Source organism: Polypterus senegalus, chromosome 5, assembly GCF_016835505.1.
Source record: "Polypterus senegalus isolate Bchr_013 chromosome 5, ASM1683550v1, whole genome shotgun sequence".
Taxonomy (NCBI): domain Eukaryota; kingdom Metazoa; phylum Chordata; class Cladistia; order Polypteriformes; family Polypteridae; genus Polypterus; species Polypterus senegalus.
Genome location: NC_053158.1, coordinates 162,283,817 through 162,307,721, shown reverse-complemented (window position 1 = coordinate 162,307,721; position 23,905 = coordinate 162,283,817). Strand labels below are relative to the sequence as shown.

General features: G+C 39.8%; 1 protein-coding gene across 1 annotated transcript; it reads left to right on the top strand.

The window, feature by feature from the left end:
- The first annotated feature begins 11,512 nt into the window (after positions 1 to 11,512).
- On the top strand, positions 11,513 to 21,083 carry LOC120530022 (gap junction delta-4 protein). The gene is made up of 2 exons (XM_039754190.1): positions 11,513 to 11,775; positions 19,721 to 21,083. The coding sequence occupies exons 1-2, from the start codon at positions 11,712 to 11,714 to the stop codon at positions 20,857 to 20,859; spliced, it is 1,203 nt and encodes a 400-aa protein (XP_039610124.1). The 5' UTR covers positions 11,513 to 11,711; the 3' UTR covers positions 20,860 to 21,083.
- Positions 21,084 to 23,905: the final 2,822 nt, after the last annotated feature.

The following is a 23,905-nucleotide window of genomic DNA, read 5'->3' as shown; positions in this document are numbered from 1 at the left end:
TAAACTTGCAATAAAAATATCTCTTATCTAAACTGAATTCTCATTCTTTTGATTTTGGAAAGTATATACTGTATATATTTTCAGATATCTACTAACTCTATAACTTAAATGTTAAGTTTGTTGAATGTGTGTGTGTGTGTGTGCGAGAGAGTGAAAAAGGATGATCATATACAGTTTACATTTCTGTTCTATAAAGCAAAGCAGCTATTAATGAACTTACCTCAACACATTCTTCCAAGGATGGGGTGTTGAAGCTGGGTTCCTTTGTATGGTCTACAGCACAGCTTCAGTCTAGTTGTGTAGGATTTAGGGCCAAAGACTCCATACATGGGACTATTCTAGCTTCTGTTTTTTATTCATTTCTTTTAAATCTGTGGCCAATTTATTGATATAAATTTATTTAGTTTCATTGTGCTCCTGTTTTCATTTTGTGCTGTGATTATGTCAGTTACAGCAGAAAGTGCAGTGTGTAATTTATTTTAAGAACATTCATTTATTTTATGTTATTTTCTGAAATGAATTTGTGGCTTTAGAATGGTAATTACAGAACTAACTTGACCAGTCAGTCTATAAACTTTAGTCTTTATTTTTCCAACAGGATAATGATGGATCAGAATGTGTGAGTTAGATTAATAGTGTGTTTAAACTGACCTAATTGACTTTGTGTAAGTGTGTGCATGCATGTATGTATGTGTGTATATATCTTGCTTCCCATTCATGATTGATTCCTGTTTTGCTTCCATTACAGTAATGTTTCAGCCACAGTTGATTTCCTGGTTAATGTGTACTTTTCTGATTTCTTCTTGTATTTTTTTTTATATTATTTTGATGTAATTTCTGTAATGTTATGTTTATGATTTATTACTTATGATCCGTGTCTTTAAGTTTATATATGTTCTGTGGGTGTAATTTCCAAGATGTGGGGCCACCATGATTCTCACACTTGAGGGACCTCCCTTCACCTTTCTAACTTGGTGGATGAGATGGCTTTCCTCAGGTTGTCATTGACAATAGTTTGCAGAATATTGTAAGTATTGCTTTCTTTTTATTTGCTGGTTTATTATTATACTTTTTTGGGGTTACATTTAGATCTAGATTACATATTAGAACTTGTTTGCCTTTTATTACCTTTTTAGGCAAATCTCATTTGCCTTTTTTTGTACATGTCTATTCTTTGTGCTTTTTTCACGTACATTAAAATTAAACTGTGATTTATAAATATTATTTGTGCAACTTGTCTCATTATACCAGAGATTTTAAGGTTTTAACCAGCTCCCCATTTTTAGCCTTTGTAGGCTGCAGCTGTCTCTGGTAGTTGGGGGCTGGCTGCCTGGGGTAAGGTCGTTTCTAGACAGATCAGAGGAGATCCTGGCATTCTTTGTGGATATTTCTTGAGACCTTGCATCCTTTTTACCATATCAGTGGCTCCATATAAAAGCAGATAATGTATTTGAATAAATCATTTAATAAAATATAAGTACTCCAATAATTGATTGAAGTGTCAATTTTTTTATTTTACACGATCCTAAACAACTGCTTGACAGGTAAGTCTGTAGATGTAAACTGTTGCTGGTCAAGCTTTATACTTTAATTGATCAAATGATGATTGTCTAATCAGTTAACCATTTCATTTTAGGTCAACATACCAAATGGGCTGAGAGTTTTCTAAAGCTTTGGGTAAACATAAGGAATTCACTTTGCAGGTAGGTCACTCACTAATTTGAAGGTGAAAGTGCAACAACCAGCTGACAGATGATTCTCTTACTTTTAGGTGATCTTAAGTTCTCAGACATTTGTGTTCTTCCTATAGCATCGTTTTATGTAAAAAAAAAAAATCCATCTTGGTTGCAGCATTTGTTTTTGCCATAAAAGGAAAGCATGGGTACCCAAGAACAGTCTGTGAAAGATAAAATGAATGCCAGCATATTGTAAGCTAAACAAAAAGTACAATACAGAAGTCCAACATGGCGGGTTGAATAATTTTTAACATATTGGAAAAAGGAAAAAATGCAGATGTTCATAAATTAACAACTAAACAAGGGAAAAATAATCAGTTCTGTCAAGAAAACAAAGTTTTGATAGAACTAAAAGAGCTCTAGAAAACAGTTTAATGGACAGATGTAACAGGTTTAAGTGACGGCCCTCTGAATTTATTGCAAGCTGCTGGTTAGCAACAATTAATTTCATGACGTCCTTTTGTTATTTGTAAATTTGCTTCGTTTGTTGAGTAATACTTTTTGACTTCCCTACTGAGTCTTTTATTTACATGTTGCTAAGGTAAGGCTATTGCATGATGCTGACTGTGATCTGAATGTAAGGCTGTAGTCTTTCACAGTGTATAGCTAAGTTTTTTTGGTAACTCTTAGCACAGGAGGCTCGTCATATAGTGTCGACTGTTATGGTAAGTACATGGTCAATGTTCATCTTTGCAAACAAAGGAAAAGCAGCTGAGAGTTTTTGTTTAATGTGGTGTGAGTTAATTAAAAAATACATATTACTCCTAGAAATTTTGCATTTTGGTTGCCTCTAGGAAGCCATGCGGGGATTTTTAAAAAATTTTTTCCCCTTAGAAGGGTTTTTTGCTTTTTTTTTTGCCCGCACAGGAGCAAAAGCAGCTGAGAGTTTGGGGGAGCATTTGAAAAAGTTACTTGTTATTTGTATTCAAACTAGCGTCAGCTAGGCAGGGCAGTAAGCAGCAGTAGCTGACACCAGCATATCTGTAAGTAAATAACTGGTTTCATAGAAACAATGATTACTTACAGTACGATTCCTATAACAACAGGCAACAGCATAAGGGTTCATTAGTACAAAGGAATATAAACGATACAAGTAGAGAGCTTTTAAATAAAGAATAAGAGGGGCACAAAGTTAGGATAATACAGTAGACAAAGTTAAACTTAATCTCGTAGAAGGGCAAACAGCAGGCAGTTGAGGGGGAGAATACTATAGGAGTTTAAGGAGCCAAGATGTAAAATAACTGTAGCAGTTCTTTAATCTAATTTCTTTGGCTTAATTTTTTTTAATATTACAATTTAAGTAAAATAATTTAATTTTAATAGAATAGAAAATAATTAATTTAAGGTAAATCTAACTCGGATTTTAATAATGAGGCCAGTGCAATAAATGTCTTTTGGATGTTGGACTTTATAGAGGATGGCTTGGAGGAGCCAGTCTTCTCTGAGGGCTATATCTGCAGGAGGTGCCAGCTGAAATAGCACCTCAAGCTCAGGGTCTAAATTTGAGGAGGAGTTGCCTGGCCTGTGTTGGAGTAGAGAATTGGCAGACCTGGCCCAGGTGTCTTTTAGAGAGATAGTTTGCACCCTTAAGGTGGTGCAGGAGGATGAAGAGCTCCATCTTATTGAGGACATGTGGCTTTTTCTGGAAAGCATTACGGGAAGAGGCATTATATTAGGAGTGTGTTACAGACCGTCCAGTGCAGACAGTAATTTCAGCACACATCTTTTTGATAATATTAAAAAGGTGAGTTTACAGGGGGATATTATAGACACAGGGGACTTTAACTATCCATATATTTACTGGGATAACCTTACAGATAGTGGAACACAAAAGCAGGAGTTTTTAGATATAAATGATATAAATCAGTTCTTATAACACAGTATGTTATAGCATCCAACATGGGGTGAAGCCTGTCTAGATGTAGTATTTTCCAATAATCAGGATAGAATTGAGGGCATAGAGGTGATTTAAGCACTAGGGTCAAGTGACCATAGAAATACAATTCTTAGTATTTTGTAAGAATGTAAAGACTAAAAATGTTAAGTTTAACTTTGGTAGGGCAAATTTTGAGCAGATACAGCTAAGTCTAAGATAAGTTTTTAAGTGCATAGACAGTCAGCGAGCAGTGGGATGGCTTTAAAAATGTTTTACTTGTAAAGGTACACACCCAAGTTTGGAATTAGTAGGAAACTAATTGTGGGTTAATAAAAAGTTGAAAAAGGAAAAAAACAGCTGTCTAAGATGTTTAAGACTGATAACTCTAATGTGAATCCCATGGTGTCTATAAGTACATTAGGGCAACCATTAAGAAGGATATTAGGGAGGCTAAAATGCAGTCAGAGAAGACTACAGCAGATAAGGCGAAAGATGACCAAAAGAGATTCTTTCAGTATTTTTCGTAATAAAAGAACAGTCAAGGTGGAAGTGTAGTACATCAGGAATATTAAAGGGAAATTAAAAAATGCAGACAGTGAAATAGCACATACTCTAAACTCACATTTTTCTGAGGTCTTCATAAGTGAGGAAAAGGATAACTTCCCAGCGGTAAACGGGACCACAATGGAGGTATTGAAGGATTTGGAAATTGTAGAGGGAGTAGTACTATTTAGATTGGCTGAAATCAAACAAATCACCAGGACCAGATAATATTTACCTTCAAGTTCTTAAGGAGGTTAGCGAGTACATATATAAACCCTTGACATATATTTATTGAAAGTCACAATGCACTGGGGAAATTCCAAAGGAATGGAAAATGTCAAATATTATACAATTATATAAAAAGGGTGACGGGGCAGTGACCAAGCAACTATAGACTAGTAAATTATTTTAAAGTAACCATTAAGAATAAGATTTAGCAACACATAGCAAGAACAGGATTGTTACTGAACAGTTATCATGAGTTCAGAAGAGGGAGGGCAAGTTTTACCATCATGCTGGAATTCTATAAGGAAGCAACAAAATGGTATGACTAAATTATAGCATATGATGTTATTTATCTGGACTTTCAGAAAGCATTTGATAAGGTGCCTTGTGAGAGGTTGGGCATCAAACTAAAAGAAGTGGGAGTTCAGGGTAATGATTTTAGATGGGTGCAGAATTGGCTCAGACAAAGGAAGCAACGGGTTATGGTTTGAGGAACTTTTATCAGAATTGGCCGATGTCAAGTGTGGTATCCATCAAGGTTTATTCAGTGCTAGGGCTGCTGCTGTTTTTAATATATATAAATGATTTGTACAGGACTTTAAGTAATAATTTAGTTAAGTTTGCACATGATACCAAGCACGATGGATTGCAGATAACCTTAAATCCATTGAATCATTACAGAGGAACTGGGACAGCATACAGGCTTGGACAGATTAAATTTAATACAATTTAACTGTAAAGTATTACACGTAGGAAGTAAAAATGATAGGTTTAAATACACAATGGAAGGAATGAAAATCGTAAGTCTACCTTATGAGAAGGATTTAGGATAAGTCTTAGTGGACACGCCAATATCAACTTCCAGGCGGTGTTCAGAAGGTTAACAAAATTTTAGGTTATATAGCATAATGTGTAGAGTACAGGATGCGCATAAAGTCCATATACCCCTATCCTTTGGAGGATTTTGAAAGCTAAAGGTTACCTCTTAGGAATCCAAAACATCTGTATGGCTCCCTCCATGATCTCTGCATAGCCGAATGCGCCGCCAGGTTCTCCTGCTCATGTTCTGCAACATTTGCTAGGTGACTTTATGGAACGCTGCGCGAACCGCATGTTTCAGTTCATCGTTCGATGAATAACTGTGCTTCCGCACGTCTTCTTTGATAAACCCCCAGAGTGCATTATCTGGAGTTGTGACATCAGGGCTTCTCGGAGGCCATGGAAGAGGAGTGGGATTGTTGTTTGATCCTCGTCCGATCCAATGAATCCCAAAAACTTTGTTGAGGCGATCACGCACAGTGATTACGAAATGGGCAGGTGCCCCATCTTGTTGAAACCAAACATTGTCAAGGATGCCCTGATTTCTCAGTTGTGGGATGAGCCAGCCATTCAGCATTTCCAGATAACTGATTTGGTTAACAGAACCATCAAAAAAATAAGGGCCAAACAAATGCTATGCTGTCATTCCGGCCCAGATCATCATGTGTGGTGGGTTATGGTCAGTTTCTTCGAAGAAATGTGGATTTTCTTTTCTCCAGAAAAACATGTTTCGATTGCGGGAGCTGCGATAAATCGCACACTCGTCAGAGAACATAACCTTTTCCTTCTCAGCATTTGTTGGAAATTGGTGCAGCATCAGATCACAAGCTTCCTGACGTCTGTCCAAGTCAGCATCCAAACGCCCCGCGATTGTGAAAACACTTGTGTCACCCAACGCTTCGTCATGGAAAGACCGCCACATTGTTGCAATTTCTTGAGCGGCAGCAGGTGGCAGCACCAGACAGGATGTCGGAAACACACCACGAAATATGGGGAAGACTTGGGCTGATGTTCATAGGAACCAAATTGTCATGGTTATTCCTGTAATTGCTCCTAAAGATAGGGTATATGGACTTTGTGCGCACCCTGTATAAGACCAAGGAGATTATAGATTATGCTGAAGCTTTATAAACCACTGTTAAAGCCTCATCTGGAGTACTGTGTACAGTTTTGCTCTCCAGGCTACAAAAGGAAATAGCAGCACTAGAAAAAGTCCACAGAAGATTGACTAGGCTCATTCTAGGGCTGTAGGGGACGAGTTGTGAGCAAAGATTAAAAGAGCTGAGCCTTTTAAGTTTAAGCAAAAGAAGATTAAAAGGAGATATGATTGAAGTGTTTAAAATTATAAAGAAAATTAGTACGGTGGATCGAGACTTATTTTAAAATAAGTTCATCAAGTACCTGGGGACACAGTTGGAAACTTATTAAGGGTAAACTTCACACAAACATAGGAATGTTTTTCTTTACACAGAGAACCATAAACAGATGGAATAAGCTGCTAGATAAAGTGGTAGATAGTAAGACTTTAGGAACTTTTAAAACAGGAGTTGATGTTATTTTACAAGAATTAACGATAGGAATAGCATGCTTTATTGGACTGAATGACTTGTTCTGTTCTAAATTGTTTTAATGTTCGAAAAGCTGCTAGACATTCTAAGTGGAATTATAGAATTAACAGTTACATCTGTGGAATATGGTGGAGGTTGGGTGTGTATACATTAAAGTGACTCACAAGTCTAAAAATGTAATAATATCAGAAGCAAACTGCATTCAGAAGCCTCCAGAAATATTTCTTTACCTTTATAAGAAAATCCATACAAGCATATGGGTAATGCTTCTTCATTAAACAAGATAATGACAGAAAAGACATTGACAACAATTTTCAGAAATTCAGGAGGAGTTGAATCCTGTATCTTGTCCCAGAAATGTGCTTGCGGAGAGTAAATTCTACATCTGTGTCCTCCTGAATCTGCAACTGTTGAAGTCATGGCTGACTATCCCAGCCCAAATGCAAAACCAGGGTGGGAGACAAATCTGTCTCAGTGCACACACCGCCCTTGCAAGTACAACAGCCCTACTGTGTGTAGCTTGCTGAAGTCCAGAGAAAAGTAGAATATCTGGAGGAAGTCAGTGCCAAGACCAGGAGAATGTATCATCTCCACATGGAAAGTGCTGGGGCAGAGATCAAGGAGGTTGTAGAAATTGTAGGGCAGCAGCCTGAACCATCCTGCTATCCATGTTGAATTTGTGTATAAGAAAATTATAATTTAAAATCTCAGACCTAATCCCGCAGGAAAAGCAAACAATGAACATTATTAACATGGTGTCCTTATTTGTTAGGTACTTCATGCAAATGAATGCCACCCATCAAAACCAAGCCTTTTTTCTCCTTGGCATACTCAATTTCTACTGAGGAAAGCATTATAAAGTAAATAGAAAGTCACAAGCAAATGAAGAATACAGTAATCCCTCGCTATATCGCGCATTGACTTTCGCGGCTTCACTCTATCGCGGATTTTAAATGTAAGCATATCTAAATATATATCACAGATTTTTCGCTGGTTCGCGGATTTCTGGACAATGGGTCTTTTAATTTATGGTACATGCTTCCTCAATTTGTTTGCCCAGTTGATTTCATACAAGGGACGCTATTGGCGTATGGCTTAGAAGCTACCCAATTAGAGCATGTATTACATATTAACTAAAACTCCTCAATGATATAAGATACGCTTCCCGCGCGGTGCTCGATTGTTTGCTTTTCTCTCTCTCTCACCCTCTCTGACATTCTCTGCGCCTGACGGAGGGGGTGTGAGCAGAGGGGCTGTTTGCCTAGAGGATACGGACGCTCCTCTAAAAAATGCCGCTTTATCGTGGTGCTTCGGCATACTTAAAAACCCAAAAGCACGTATTTATGTTTTGATTGTTTGCTTTTCTGTCGCACTCTCTCTCTCTCTCTCTCTCTAACATTCTCTGCTCCTGACACGCATTCTTTGAAGAGGAAGTAAGGGGACCTTGCAGGCGCTGCAAGATTTCAATCCTTTACTGTGTTATGTGTTACCATGTGGTCCCAACTGCCTTCAGATCATTAGCACGCTCCTCCCGTGTAGTTTTCGGCTGATCCCTCACCTTTCTCATGATTATCCTCACCCCTTAAGGCAAGAACTTGCATGGAGCACCAAACTAAGTGCGATTGATGATCATTTTATATTTCTTCCATTTCTGAATAATCACACCAACAGTTGTCACCAAGCTTCTTGCTGATGGTCTTATAGCCCATTCCAGCCTTGTGAAGTTCTTGTTCCTGATGTTCTCTGACAGCTTTTTTGTCTTGCCCATGGTGGTGGACAGGTTGGAATGGAAGAAATTGATTCTGTGGACAGGTGTGCTTTATACACATAATGAGTTGAGATCAGGCATATCTGTAATTGACTGATTGTAACCATCTATTTGTGTGAACCAGAATTCTGGCTAGGTATCAAATACTTATTTTATTTAATGACATACAAATCAATGTATAACTTTTATGTAATGTGTTTTTTGGGGGGGATTTTTGGTTGATATTTTGTTTCCCTCCATTAAAATGAAACTACCATAAAAATTAGAAACTGTTCATTTCTTTGTAAGTGAGCAAACTTACAAATTCAGCAGGGGATCAAATACTCATTTCCTCCACTGTATATACATGTCCAAACCCTACATTCTGTTAAAAATAAATGTTATAATTTATAATAAATACATAATATAAACATTTTAATAAGTTTTAGGGGCCTTCTAAAGGAAAATAAGAGGTGCCTGCCATTGTGTAGTCAGCTGTCCATCCATCCATCCATTTTCTAACCCGCTGAATCCGAATAGGGTCACGGGGGTCTGCTGGAGCCAATCCCAGCCAACACAGAGCACAAGGCAGGAACCAATCCTGGGCAGGGTGCCAACCCACCGCAGGACACACACAAACACCAAGCACACACTAGGGCCAATTGTAGAATCGCCAATCCACCTAACCTGCATGTCTTTGGATTGTGGGAGGAAACCAGAGCGCCCGGAGGAAACCCACGCAGACACGGGGAGAACATGCAAACTCCACGCAGGGAGGACCCGGAAGCGAACCCGGGTCTCCTAACTGCGAGGCAGCAGCGCTACCACTGCGCCACCGTGCCGCCCGTAGTCAGCTGTTCTCTTTGTTTATGTGGCTCATTTGGCTCAAAATGCTATGTCTGGAGGGGTTGAGATTGTAACATAGTACTTACTGCTGGTGACAAACACCAGGTGATACAGTATACTGTTGTTCATTCTCATTTCCCTGTTTGAATCAAATTAGAATTTCATTATATGCTGTTAGAAGAGAACCCTTTGATTCTATTTTTAAAACATCCAGAATGTCTTGACTTAAATTGAGTGCATTTTTCTATTGTCATTCTATATCATTTTAAATGTTTTATTGACTCGGTAAAACAAAGAGGGAAATTATTTTTTTTTTCTTGCCCTTCATGACTTCAGCCAATTGTTTGTTTTTACATAGTAAAAATTAGGTTAGATTATATTAGATTCATTTTGTTAATTCCAGGGGGAAATTTAGATGCATACAGCAGCAGAAATATAAAAAAAAACAAAGGTACAGACTCACGGGGCAAATAATCAAAACGATAAATAAATAAGTAATAGACATGTTCTATGCAGAAACAGTAAAATGAATAGAAGCTAATTTAGAGTATGTAAGTATTTAGACTTGGACACTGGGAAGAAGCATTAATTTTCCTGATAGTAGTGAGCAGGAAAAACCGCCTAGGTGCTACTTAGCACATAGTGGAAGAATGAGCCAGTGACTAAAAGTACTCCAAGACAGCACCTCCTGGAAGGGATGGACCCCAATTTTCTATGATGGCATCCAACTTTGCTACCATCCTCTTTTCCGCAACAACTTTCATTGTGTCCAGGTTTAGCCTTGTGGTGGAGCCAGCATTCCTGAGAATTTTGTTGAGGCTTTTTGCATTCTTTGAACTCAGGTTACTTCCCCAAGAGACTACAATGTAGTATTTCCAGTAGCTTGCTGCATACATCAAAAGACCACAGTCTGCTCAGAACGTACATTGTACTTGAAAAAAAGGGTCTCACTGAAATTGTTCAGACTGCTATTTTGCCTTTTCATAGGATTAACAAGTATAATTTGTAAAGCTGATTGGCTCAAAACAAATTGAGAAGTGTCTAACTATGCTAAGGTAAGGGTGGCCAATCAGGACCCAAGCAGATGGACAAGGCCAAGGGAACGCCAACATAACACCTGGCTGTGGCAGATTGATGGTTATTTCTGGGGAGTGGGACTGGACCATGTGTCTACCTGGGGGTTGCCAACCAGGATCCTGAGCTGTTTCATCGTGTGGTGGGTGCGGCAAAACACTGTAGCAGTGCATGCCTGGTGTGAACAACATCAAAATAAAATATTTTTCACCACTTTTGGGCTCCACTGTGTATTTAGTAGTGTCAAATGTTATAGGACAGCTCACTTTTTCCCTACTTACTCCATAGTCCTTCTAGGGCATATCCATTCTGGACCTCATTCATGATTGACCTATGGCCCCTGCTGATATTAGTTTTTATGGTCAACTCCAGGGTGAATGGGATAGGCTGCCATATTAAAAGTTTTCAGCTTATTTATAGCACCAAAGAGGAAGTGTCCCTTTTACATGTCCAGCGGATGTGTGATTTTTTGCCTGATGGTCCTAGACAACTGGACTGAAGAACACCAGCATGTGCACACGAGTGCAAATATAAAGCCACAGCTAGCAATCCAAATTGTAGGCTGGCAGTGCTTTAGGCTCAAGATCTCACCCTTTAATGTATTTCCTTCAGCCGTCTACCCCACATTGGAATTAAAAAAAAAAAAACAAAACACACACACACAAAGGTATTGTGGATCTATGATATGAAACGCAATGAAAACATTTTTAAAAACAGGCTCTCACACAGCACAAGACACCTCACAGCACTGGGTCAGACATCAAAGTGGCCACTGCTCGTTCAGCAGAGGTGCTACCAGCCGGCCTGGCATCAGACGATCTACAAGTGCTGTCCACCTCTCCCTCGGCAGACTGGTTACTGCTTCAACTATGTTCCATTATGCTGGGAAGCTTACTTTGCTGATTTACGGTGTAATCCGGTGGCTTCTGCTGCTTTCCTGTAAGGACAGGCAATCTCAAAATATCTCAGCAATGTCAGGGTGCCGGAATGCATTTGGTGCGTAAGAATAGCCCACAATGGGTGGCAAGTCTCTTGCCCTCTATTATCTTGTTGCAGTTGTCACTGCAGGACACTTGGACTAAAGGATTCAGCTAACTATTTTGATAATGGCTAACTGAATCACTGGACCTTTTAAAATTGTGAGAAGTGAAGGACTGTTTTTGGCTTTACACTGTATTGGCGAGGACATCTTATTTAATAGAGGATCTAAATTTTGTCATTGCTCTCCAAAAAAAAAATAAAGAAACTACCTAAAGAGAGAGGCTGCTATAATCAACATGGGAAGAAAGAGCAAGCTGGAATTTGTCTTCTTCACTCTTAACAGCAATATCACAGTTGTAGGTACGTATGAAAATGGAGAGATTGTATGAGAGATTGCTGCTGCAGTGGTTCCAGAGCTGGTCTGATCATTTATTTAACCATTAGATTAAAAAACAGGCCATCTGTAAAGTGGCTGAGGTTTATGTCAATACTTGAATGTGTGTTTGTCAGCGAGTTCTGGATTACTTTTGGTATACCGTTTTAACAGATCCACAGTTCACTTGATTTACTGTTTATTAAGACACCTCGCATAATGTCATCCTGCTGGATTCGGCTGGTGATCTGTCATTTACACAGATGTGTTAGAGAAATCATTTAGCAAATTAGGAGAAGGCATTGTTTCCTTCATGAGCACATAATATGCACTCATTTATTTTATTCTCAGTAGCAATTGCATGCTCTTTTCTTAAACCACCACAACACCTTCGGGTCAAATTGTTCGCCATTTTGTGTTTGAATTTACTAAAGGCACTTTAAATTTCATCTGTTCAGATTGAAACTTTGTGACTTTTCCTACATTTACATAACTTTTCCTACATAATGAATGAAAAAAAGTAGCATTCCAATAATCTTAAGATTTTACCTTGCCATGTATTTTGGGTCAGTTTGGATCCACCATTGACTTTAATGGATGTTCCACTGCATTTAGGGTAGTTTGTCTATTCATAACCCATTAAAATATCCTACATGTCATCTTTCCAGCTCAGAAATTTGAAGACGTTTAGTAAAGTGCTCTAAATTTGCAAAGATCGAAATAAATTTTCCAATGTCACATTTTTGTATAGTCTGGTCAGTTTTGACCCACCATTGACTTTAATAGATTTTACTCTCCATTTACGATAGTTTATAACTTGTAAAAGTCATTTTTAGCTCAGAAATTTGTAGGCTGTGGCCACTAGGGGGTGTCTCGAAGCCTCTTCACACAATTCTAAACACACAAGTCCTGGGTTTAAGAGACCTTTTATTTTAAGAAATACCTGCTGGTGTTGACTCCCCAAACCTCCGACTCTTAACTCGCTGGCAGAGGAGCTTTGTTTAAGCTGGACGTGAGAGTACTTCCAGCACAATAATATTACCTCCAGGAGACAATTCCAATTCAGGGATAATAATCTCTTGAGAACAGAGGAGCCACCCACTAGAGTAGGACGACCAATAGAATGTAGCTGCAGACTTCCAGAACACCACTGCATTGAGAAGCCAATCAAATTGCACACATCATCAATGATGTTACCTGACATACCAAGTCATTTGCTTCTTTCTCAATTATTCCATTTTTACGGTACCTTGCTCTTTATTGTTACAAAACATCCAACATATGGGAGGTCTTTCTGACTCATGAATAACTGATGACTGTTGAGCATATGTATCTTGTAGTGAATGTGTCATCTACTAGGACCGTGTCTCATGTACCCGGACTGTCATGTAGTTCTGCGTGGCGTCACCAGATCCTTCTCAGAGTTTCCACTGTCTATGTCTTGTGTCATATCACTGCAATCCAAATGCTTGTTCATTGGAGCTCAGGAATTGCAGAGTAAAATAACGACCCCATGGAGGGTTTTTGCCGATGGCCCCCCAGAGTCCCTAGAATTGCCTCTTACTTGTGTGCCAATCAGGATTTCTCAAAGTGAGTGACAGCCATCAATGCCAACATTCCTAAAGTTTTAGTCACTTTTGCCCATCCAGGCATTATTTAGGAGTGCCCATTGTTAGTTGAAAACATGCCTTGGTTAGCACTGTGGCTTCTCACCTCATGAGAATTTAGTTTGAATCCCAGCCTCGTCAGTGTGGAGTCTGCACCTTCTACTTGGGTCAATGTGGATTTTTCCACAAATATAATAGTTCACCTTCAGAGTCTTCAAAATGTGCAAGTTAATTTGAGTGGCACACTTTAGATGTGTGTGTCCAGCTATGGAGGTGTGTGCTATCCAGGCTTTGTATTCGATAATGTCAACGGGCCTGACTCTGTGTGACCTCCGTGTGTTTATTATATTTGAAGTTCATCTGCTTTATGTCTGCTGAAAGATCAAATAATGAAGACAGAGATTTCAGGGTTAGGTAACATGTACTTACTTGTTAATCACAGTGCCAGCAAATGGGAAAGTGTTGCATGTCGTTTAGCACATAAAAGCAAGAATTGTATTGTACTCCATACACGTCACAATGATCCACCTTAATGAAAGGATGGATGGATAGATTACATTAGAACAATCTAGACATTAACCCCCACAAAGCTCACCTGTCCTAAACACTTAATTCTTCCAAAAAACATCAAGTCGAGTTTTGAAAGTCCCTAAAGGCTTACTGTTTACCACACTACTTGGTAGCTGTTCTTTTTGTAAATAATAACTTCATAATGTTTGTGTGAAATTTACCCTTAACAAGTTTCCATGTGTTCTTGATGAACTCATTTTAAAATAACAGTCTCGATCCACTCTACTGATTCCCTTCATCATTTTAAACACTTCAATCATGTCACCTCTTAATCTTCTTTTGCATAAACTGAAAAGACTCATCTTTTTTAATCTATCCTCATAATTCATAGATAGTACTTTATTTGTCCCCAGGGGGAAATTTGGCTTTTTAAAGAAGCTCCTTAAACAAATGAATACATAAATAGGTAGATACATAAATAAATAAACACACACCCACTGTATTGCTGTTAGTATAAATGAGCCCCAGTAGTGTTTCTTGACCCACTTCTGTGCTGAATAATTCGTTGGCTGAAAAGTACTCCGTGTTAGTGTGTCAGAGAGAGGATGTGCAGCATTGGTCATAATGGCATTCTCAATAATGATAAATGTCTATGTGTGCCTGTCCAGTTGCAATGTCTCTGACTTTACAACAGATGGAGCATAACAAGTAATAACATTTCTTTTACAAATGGCGTACCAAATTGTATATGACAGAGACCTATACATTGTGTGGTGCATTGATGGGGTCTGTGTTGATTACTTCAGTCCATCTTAGACGGGTAGCACAGATAGTCCACCTTAAAAAAAAAAAAAAAAAGAGACAAGTGTTTGTGTATCTTTAGATCTGTGTGATCATCCGGTTGCTATGTCTCTGTCATTCTAACAGATGCAGATACAATGCATTGCATTTGTTATTCCAACAGATGGTACATCACAAACACTTGTAGTAATTTGTCATTCCAACCAATGGTGCATCGCAAACATTTGTAGTAATAAAATGCATTGCATTTGTCATTCCAACAGATGGTGCATCACAAACATTTCTCTCTATTATAAAAAAAAATCTTGGAACGAGACGAGAAGTGGTTTTCTCGGAGAGACACTTATACGTCCCTCGAGAAAGAGATTTAACCACGCCTGGGGCCGGAAATAAAGGACAAAGAGTTGATGATAAAGTAGAACGCCGTAAAGAATTCAAAAATGTTGCCGCAATACACATGCAGAGCAGGTTAGAGATAATGGAAGTACAAAAATTTGAAAGTCTCAAAAAACTGATACTGAAGCTCACATTAGCGCAAACAAACAGAAATTATTTCTTGGTGAGATAACGGAACAGCGAAAAGAGATCGAATATATTGTTCGATTTAAACTTTAAGTCTGCGACTTGTAGAATGTCTAATTCATGTTGCCAGCAAGAATTAAAAGATTCCAAAAATGGAGTGGTATGAAGTCCCGTGAGTCGGAGATCTTTAACATGAGATTCTTTCAAGTCACGCCCTACTTTCAACTATTTTCAAACAAGACCACGGCCATCTAACCTCAGTCGTGTGAATACTTTTGTCAGACACACTTCCTGCACTCTCAGTTTTTATAAATTTTACCAGGACAATAATTTTATATGTTCTAGATGACACGTCAATGACAAAGCAAAGAAGAAAGAGCATGGACAAACAATCAAAAAAGTCATTTTATGTAATAGAGAGAAAGAAATGATATTCACTCACACGCAGATATAGTTTACGTTGTCACGATGTAAGTCCAAACACAGAATCAAAATTCAATGCAATCTTGAAGAAAAGTTAATTTCAACTATTGTTTTTACTAAAGTTTTAATGTAAAAGTGAAAATAATGCATATGTAACAATTCACATGAAAATAATCTCTTTAAGTTGTATATACAGTTAACCAAACCCGGGGGTGGGCGAGCAACGCGAACTGGGAGCAAAGCCCCCTAGTATGATAATAAAATGCATTTCGTTTGTCATTCCAACCGATGGTGCATCACAAACATTTGTAGTAATAAAATGCATTGCATTTGTCATTCCAACAGATTGCACATTAATAAAAGGATAATTGTCCGTGTATCTGAGTGACCATTCAGTTGCTATTCCATTCTCTGCCATTCCCAACAGATGGTGCATCAGAAATAATAACACTGCTTTTACAAATCCCATACCAAGTGCCATATAAACTTGAGATGGGCAGGACTGGATGGGTGCTTAACTGTGAAGTGTTACACAGATATGCTGAACTCTGCATTCCCCAAACTCCTGCAACATTCACGTTGCATCTTACAAGACGTGGAATGTTCAAGAAGGTAGGCGGAGACTCCTGGGTTCCAATTAGAGCCTTGCACAAGATAAAAGAGGATTATGGCACTTGGCTCTGAAAGTCGGGAACACTGGAAGAGTGAACATGAGTGAACAGCGGGTTAGGTGATTCATCTGAAAGAATGGCTGTAGATCACCCATTGATCCATTCAGATGTTTTCTAAGCCTGCTTTATCCTGAGTGGGGTGAAGTGATGGCTGTGAAGGGTGCCTCGAATCCCATAAACGCCAGAAGTGACTCTACTCCAATAGGCCTTTGAACAAGGCTCTTAACCTGTAATTATTTAGTCCTGAGTATGATGTTAAACTAAATCCAGCCCTGCAAGCAGGTCCTCCAACTTGCAGGGAAAACTCTGGTGTTGGTGGCAGGGCTGGCACTCCAGCCGCTGTAAAAAAAACCTTACACTGTTCAGTGTGGTGCTGAGGTGTCACCTGCTGCACGGCTGCACTCGGGTCCCAGTCCATATGGTTCGTCGTGGTAAAATCAGCACATGCCCCCAACCTCTGTCTCTTTATCCTAAGCATTGTCATAGTGAAGCTGGAACCTATCCCAGCATTCATTATGTACAAGGACAATACAATACTTTGTTATCCATTGAAACAGGCTGTGCTGCTTCATCACTACAAGTTAGATAAAGAACAGACCATATTAGAACACAAATTTATACATAAAGATGGTTATTTCCAAAGGGTTCACCTATTCTTTCTTGTCACTTGTACGTGCAGACTTTTTAAAGGAAGTTAAGATATACAAGTCACGGCTGCATATTTGTGCATGTCGATTGTTTCAGGCTTTTCCTCTAACCACCCACCCTACCTCGGCTTGTCCTGCCCATACCATTAGCTCAGAGGGAGGACTTGATCAGTTGCACGCAGAGTGGGAGCTGATGACCGGTGGTTACTCATTTACGAAGCAGTCCTGGTATGCTTACTGTGACGATGCAGGTCCTGCTCCATGCTCCCGTCTCATTTTCAGGGACCGTCTTGAACCAGACACCGTCGGTAATGTAACCTGCGTAAAGCAGGACAGTGAGGATGCCAAACACAGCAAGGGGTAGGTGCAAAGTGCAAAAGTGCTTTTATTTTAAAGAAAACCAAAACAGTGCCCATATAAAGTTCAGTTCTCCAAAGGTCAATAAATAAATAATCCATAAAAACAAAAAACACAGCAAGTGGAGGCTAAAATCCCAATAAATAAACCAGAGTTAAAATACTGACTGGAAGCAGTCTCTTCTTTAAAAACCCGGTGCTTTCTTCTTTTAACTGGTAGCTCCCCTGCTTCTCCCATACGGGCCCTGCAACAGGGGAGTCACCCTACTTGCTGGTGCAGCTGACTCTCCTTCTAGTCCGGTAGTCTTCCGACCCCTGGCTCCGTATAGCTAATCCGCTGGACCGAGACTCAGGTTCCCCAATGGCCATGGTGCTCACATTGGGGCTCTCCCTCTCAAGCTTCCACGACTCCCACTGCCTTTTGCGGCGAGCCATCCACGATCCTGGTCACTCCTGCTCCTCTGAAAAATTCAGCAGGAGTGACCTAATCCATCCACCCCCAAGTGCCGGCCAAACGCCCTGCTAGGGCGCACTTCCCAGCTGCCCATAACTACCAGCGAGCCTGCTCTTCCTGCTCGCTCACACCTGCACCGGCTCTCAGCCTTCAGCTTCCTCTTCTTCCTCCTCTAGCCTCCACTCTCTTTTCTGATCTTTCTTTTTTCCCTCTGAACTTGTGCTCCTACTACTGGCACAGGTGCGGCGATTAGCAGTTTCCAGCTTCAATTACGGACATGGGTCATCCCACACCTGTGCACTTCAGTGCGGAAACACCCAAGCCTGTATCGCACCCGGGAACCGCTCTGGCCACAGTACCATGCCCCCTCTTATTTATTTAAAAACTGGCCTTTCCTTCTGAGCCGTGGACCTGTTATATCACCCTTCCAATTACAGTGTCATGATTGGTGGCTTCAGTCCCTCACTTTGCTGTTTTACATCTGGGAGGTTCACCTCGCTGGATGCTGTGAAAGCCACTATCTAAATCTAGATTTAGTTGTGAATTTCGCCGCTAGGTGTAGCATACTTACAGTATTCTATGGCAGTCTGTCCTCCGAGTGGCGTTGCTCTGTGTTGTTCTTAAGGCATTCTGTGTCGGTTTTTCTTGGTGTTTATTAAACGTGTGATGGGTGATCATAAAGAACAACAAGTCTATGTTACATGTTCTTTTCTCTTAGGGAAACTGTAGTGACGCTTGAAACTGCTTTTAAAGAGGAAGCTTTAAGTAAGACACAGGTCTACGAGTGGTTTTCTTTTTTCAAACGAGGGGAAATGTCACTTTAAGACCAATCAAGATCTGACAAACCAAAATTTAAAAAAAAAACTCCCACAGATTACTAAGCTTGCAGCTAAAGTTTTTGGGGCCGCTGTAGATGATCTGGCAAGTGTGTGTCAGAGGACAATGCTAAAGAAACTGTAAATCATCTCCACTGACGAAAGACATTAATTACGTGTAGAACTTAACTTCTGTAAATCTTTGAAAATCCCCACAAATCGCTTCAGAAATTCCATTCTTCCTAGTGCCATGTGACTTTTTAATAGGGAAGAGCAGAGAAACCCATTTTTGTGTAAATATGCACTATCAATCTGCCTTACCTTAGCCTGTCTTGTCTCTCCTTGTTTGTTTTCTTTCTGTCTGTTATTAGAAGTCAAGTTTTATATTTTCTTGCGTAAAGATGACTAAATAAAGAAACAAACCTTAAAGCCCATTTTCAGTGCTGCACTCCTGAGAGACCATACTGATTGCTCGCATCTGCCCTCTGGTGGGCCTCCATTGACGTTACAACATTACTCCCAGCCAGTGAGAGCTGGGTCATGCTACACTTGTTGTCTTAATGGCCTTTGATGTGCTTAGTTAGTGATTTTAATATTCACATAACTCTGTTTTTATTGAACTTGTTGGCCATTTGTCTTTTTTGTTCTTTTTCATAGACATTACATTGTTCACTTCATAGCACAGGGTTGTAAACTTTTTTTTTTTTTGTAAAAATAGAAGTTTTTATATATAAATATCACTTGCATGCAATGTCACTACTTTAGGAAAGAGCAAAAATGAATGACATGTAAAGAGGAAACTCTTCAAAACCCCAGAGCTTCATTTGTCTAAAACTGCCTGATGCTCTGCCCCCTACTGGTAGACAAAGCGGCCCCCATGCTGTCACATTTCTCTTTGTTTCAGCTCACAGCGACGTTCAAAACGGATGAGATCAAGACGCTCAAGTCTGAGATTTCAGTTAAAGTGAACTCCTGCCAAAACTTTAAAATTCCTGTAGTGAAAGAGGAGAACTGCTTCTCTCCCCATCTTGGACCCACCTTGGCTGTTTTTCTCTTCTCCTTTCTTTTTTCACACGCGTGTTGTCCTTCTGGAGTTCTTAACATTTTTCATTTCTCTTTATTGCAGGTAAGCTGTGGCTAACACTGATGGTGCTTCTGCGGTTCCTCGTTCTCCTTCTGGCTGGCTATCCTTTGTACTGGGATGAGCAGGAACGCTTTGTCTGTAACACGATCCAGCCTGGCTGTGCCAATGTGTGTTACGACGCGTTCTCTCCTGTGTCCCACTTCAGGCTTTGGTTAGTTCAGGTGGTCATCCTCAGCTTTCCATTTGCTCTTTTCACTGTCTATGTGACTCACAAGGCATCTATGGGTGCCTCAATGGAAATTTTCACATCGAGCAATGAGAGGTCTCCATTCCAAAAAGTCCATCAGAACATTTTCCACAAGGAGTTGTCTCAGCCAGGCGCAGAGATGACCGTTCCCAGTTTCTTGGGGGTGTATGTTTTGCAGCTCCTACTGCGGATTATCCTAGAGGCGGCATTCGGAGCTGGACAGTATTACCTCTTTGGATTCTTTATTCCCAGGAGGTACATCTGCTCAGAAGCTCCTTGTACCAGCACAGTGTACTGCTACATCTCTAGGCCCACAGAGAAGAGCATCATGGCAACCTTTATGCTCGGCGTCAGCTGCATTTCTTTTCTGGTCGGTATTGTAGATCTCCTGTATGTGATTAAAAGGGCAGTGAGGGAGAAGCATAAGGAGCGGCTGCTTTTAGAAAAGTTGTGTAAAGAAGAGCAGTATTACCTGACTCCTCCAGGCCGAGATGTAGATGCCCATCTACAGCTGGTTCAGGAGCACAGTCACGTATGTCAAGCAGTTGATGCAATGTCAGTGCAGCTGGGAGAGTTGGACCAAATGTCAATCCACTCAGCAGCTGGGCCTCACGGAACTGCCACTTCCAACACAAACAGCAACAATGCTTATACACAGGAGCCCGAGGAGCATGTGGAGCAGGATGGGAGTGAAGTCGCTTTCTGCATGACCGAGGCAGAGGCGGCATTGCCGCCCCGGATGCCAGGCCGACACGGCCGACGAGGCCGCCACAGGGCAAGTCGTTCAAGCCGTTGGGAGAAAATTCAAAACAGCCAAGCAGATTCCTCTCCTGATTTGTCAAGACCAAGGCGGATGGGTCAATATGTGATGGTGGAAATGATGACCTCAGACGCACAGTCCAACTCCAGCGAAAGGAGATCAGAGTGGGTGTGACCATGGAGTGACCCGCTAACAAACTGCATAGAAATGTTCTATGTGTTTCTGCCACTGCTGGGCAGCAAATACAACAGAAGATGTAGATGAGATCCCTCCATTGCATTAAGGCATGGTGATGAACATTGGTGATGTTTGTTCTTCCATTATGGCTGACTTGAAGAGATCTGGAGAAAAAGGCACACCATCTGGGGTCTTCGATATGACAGATATTAATGCTTTAGTGTGTAAGATGTTTTTATTTTTGGCTTTGTAAATGCAATATATTTTTAGTTCTACAATTACTCACTATCTAAAATATGGAAAATTATTCATGCTAAAGTTAAGTGCAATCCAACGTGTTAACTATATTGAAATGCAATACATATACAAGTGGGACATTTAATTGTGGCTGTGTTTTGTCACGTCATAATTAAAATCATCATTGATTAGAAATAACCTGCCCACTCTGCTCTTCAGGGAGTGGGCTCTTGTTTTGAAGGGGTTCCCCATTCAGTGCTGGCCCATGTCTTGAGCCCGAATGCTGCGTGGGTGGGTTGAATTTGACCCCCAGATTTATGATAGTTCCCACTAATTGATTGCAGATGGATTTATGATTCTACTTTATTTAGGTGTTAGGAATTTTGCAAAAAGATCCCTGCTATGCTTCCTGACTACTTGTGCCTTTATATAAATAATCTCTCTCTCTCTCTCATCTCCTTCTCTTTCTGTTCATATATATATATATATATATTGCAGATGAGTAAAAGAACTGCAAGACCACAGAATAAATGTCTGGGTGCCAACCCACTTGTCCCCATTTAATCCAACCAAGGAAAACAAACACTAATATAAAAGTCCAAAACAAACAGAAAAGCCATCGGGCTAGGTGTTTGTCTTTTGATCACCCGATAGGATCTTCTTCCTCCAGTGTGTTCTGTTCAGTGAAGAACACCTCCTTCTAGTGGTTGCAGGATTTATAGGCAGGGGACCTGAAGGGGCGGAGTCAGTTATCCTCACTGGGCATCTTCTCTGTGCTGTGGAGGAAATAAAACAGGATAAGGTTAATGATAGCACCACCTTTCGGCCTGGGGTGGCAGTACATACATCAGATGAACCCACAGACCTGCATGCAAGACTATATACACACACACATATATATATACTAGCAAAATACCCGCGCTTCGCAGCGGAGAAGTAGTGTGTTAAAGAAGCAATGAAAAAGAAAAGGAAATATTTTGAAAATAACGTAACATGATTGTCAATGTAATTGTTTTGTCACTGTTGTGAGTGATGAGTGTTGTTGTCATAAATATATATTATATATATATATATATATAATACACAATCCAAAGACGTGCAGGTTAGGTGGATTGGCGATTCTAAATTGGCCCTAGTGTGTGCTTGGTGTGTGGGTGTGTTTGTGTGTGTCCTGCGGTGGGTTGGCACCCTGCCCAGAATTGGTTCCTGCCTTGTGCCCTGTGTTGGCTGGGATTGGCTCCAGCAGACCCCCATGACCCTGTATTCGGATTCAGCGGGTTAGAAAATGGGTGGATGGATGGATATATATATATATTTACACACACACACATAAACATATATATATATACATATCTATACATATACACATATATACATACATATATATCTACATATACACACACACATAAATACATACACACATACATACATACATACACACACATATATACACACAAATACATATATATATACATACACACACATATATAAACATGTATATACATATACATACATATCTACATATATACACACACAGCTATTTCAGTATCAGTGCAATACGCTGCTTGTTAAAACGGATGACTCCCGCTCTTACGTGCAAGTCTGCGTGGATATTATGAACTATCGTATTTGTTCAAGTTCTATTTAAATTTTAAATAGAAGGAATTTTTATTTAGTTGACAGAAATATCTTTGTTAGGAATGGTAAAAACAGACAGGAATATTATTCGTGAATAAATCAACTCAAACCTTAAACAACTTATAATATTTTGCTCTCCATAAAAATATATCCTGTCTAAATTATACAAGTTAGAAATAAAGTAAACGTTAAAAGAACAAACATTCAAATTTCTTTACTCTTATGTAATTTTATATAAAAAATAAACTTAGATTTTAAATATCCCAAAAGATTTTGCTCTCCATAAAAATATATCCTGTCAAAATTATACAAATTCAAATATGAACATGCTGCATAACAAAACCTAGAAATATAAATAAAATGTGTTCCTTTCAGCAATAACAAATCAAATCATTCAGTTGTCTTTGCTCATATGTCATTTTAGAGCTGGACGCCTGCCATCTTTTTTTGGCCACAAGTTCGTTTCTGTTTGGTGTGAGGTTCTGTGTTGTGGAGATTCTCAGGATGGATTGCAGGTGCTCATCAGTGAGGCGACTCCTGTGTGCTGTTTTTTATTAGTCTTTATCACTGAGAAGAGTTTCTCACACAGATATGTGTACCAAACATGCACAAGGTTCGAGCCGCATGTAGACGGACTTTTTGTTCTTCAAAGTCACCAAAGCGCCGTGCAAACTCAGTGCGCTCAGTTTATCAGCAAAGTGCGTATTTGGGAACACCGTAGTGACGACTTGGTTCAACATTACTTGGCAACAGGGAAAGTGGGGCAAATTGCACTGGTGCATTTGTGTCTCCCATAAAAGCAGCTTCACTTGAAATCACTTTGTGATTGTGCACGGTAAAACGTTCGCTGAAGTGTCAGATTCTTATTTAATTATGCTGCTTTCTGTATCTTCTGCATTGCATTCAGGTTACCCTGATGTTTTGTCTCATAGTGCCGTCTTAGATTAAATTCTGTAATTACAGCCACATTAGCTCCACAAATGAGACACACGGGTTCAGTAAACATATACTCAGCCTCCCATCGGTTTTTAAAGGCTCTATTTTCAGAATCACCTTTTCTCTTCGGCATCGTGTGGGCTAGCTTCGCAATAACTTGTTCGGCAAGGCGGCTGAAGCGCTGCATTATGGGATCTGTAGTTTATTGTGTTACCAGCGCTTCATATACCCG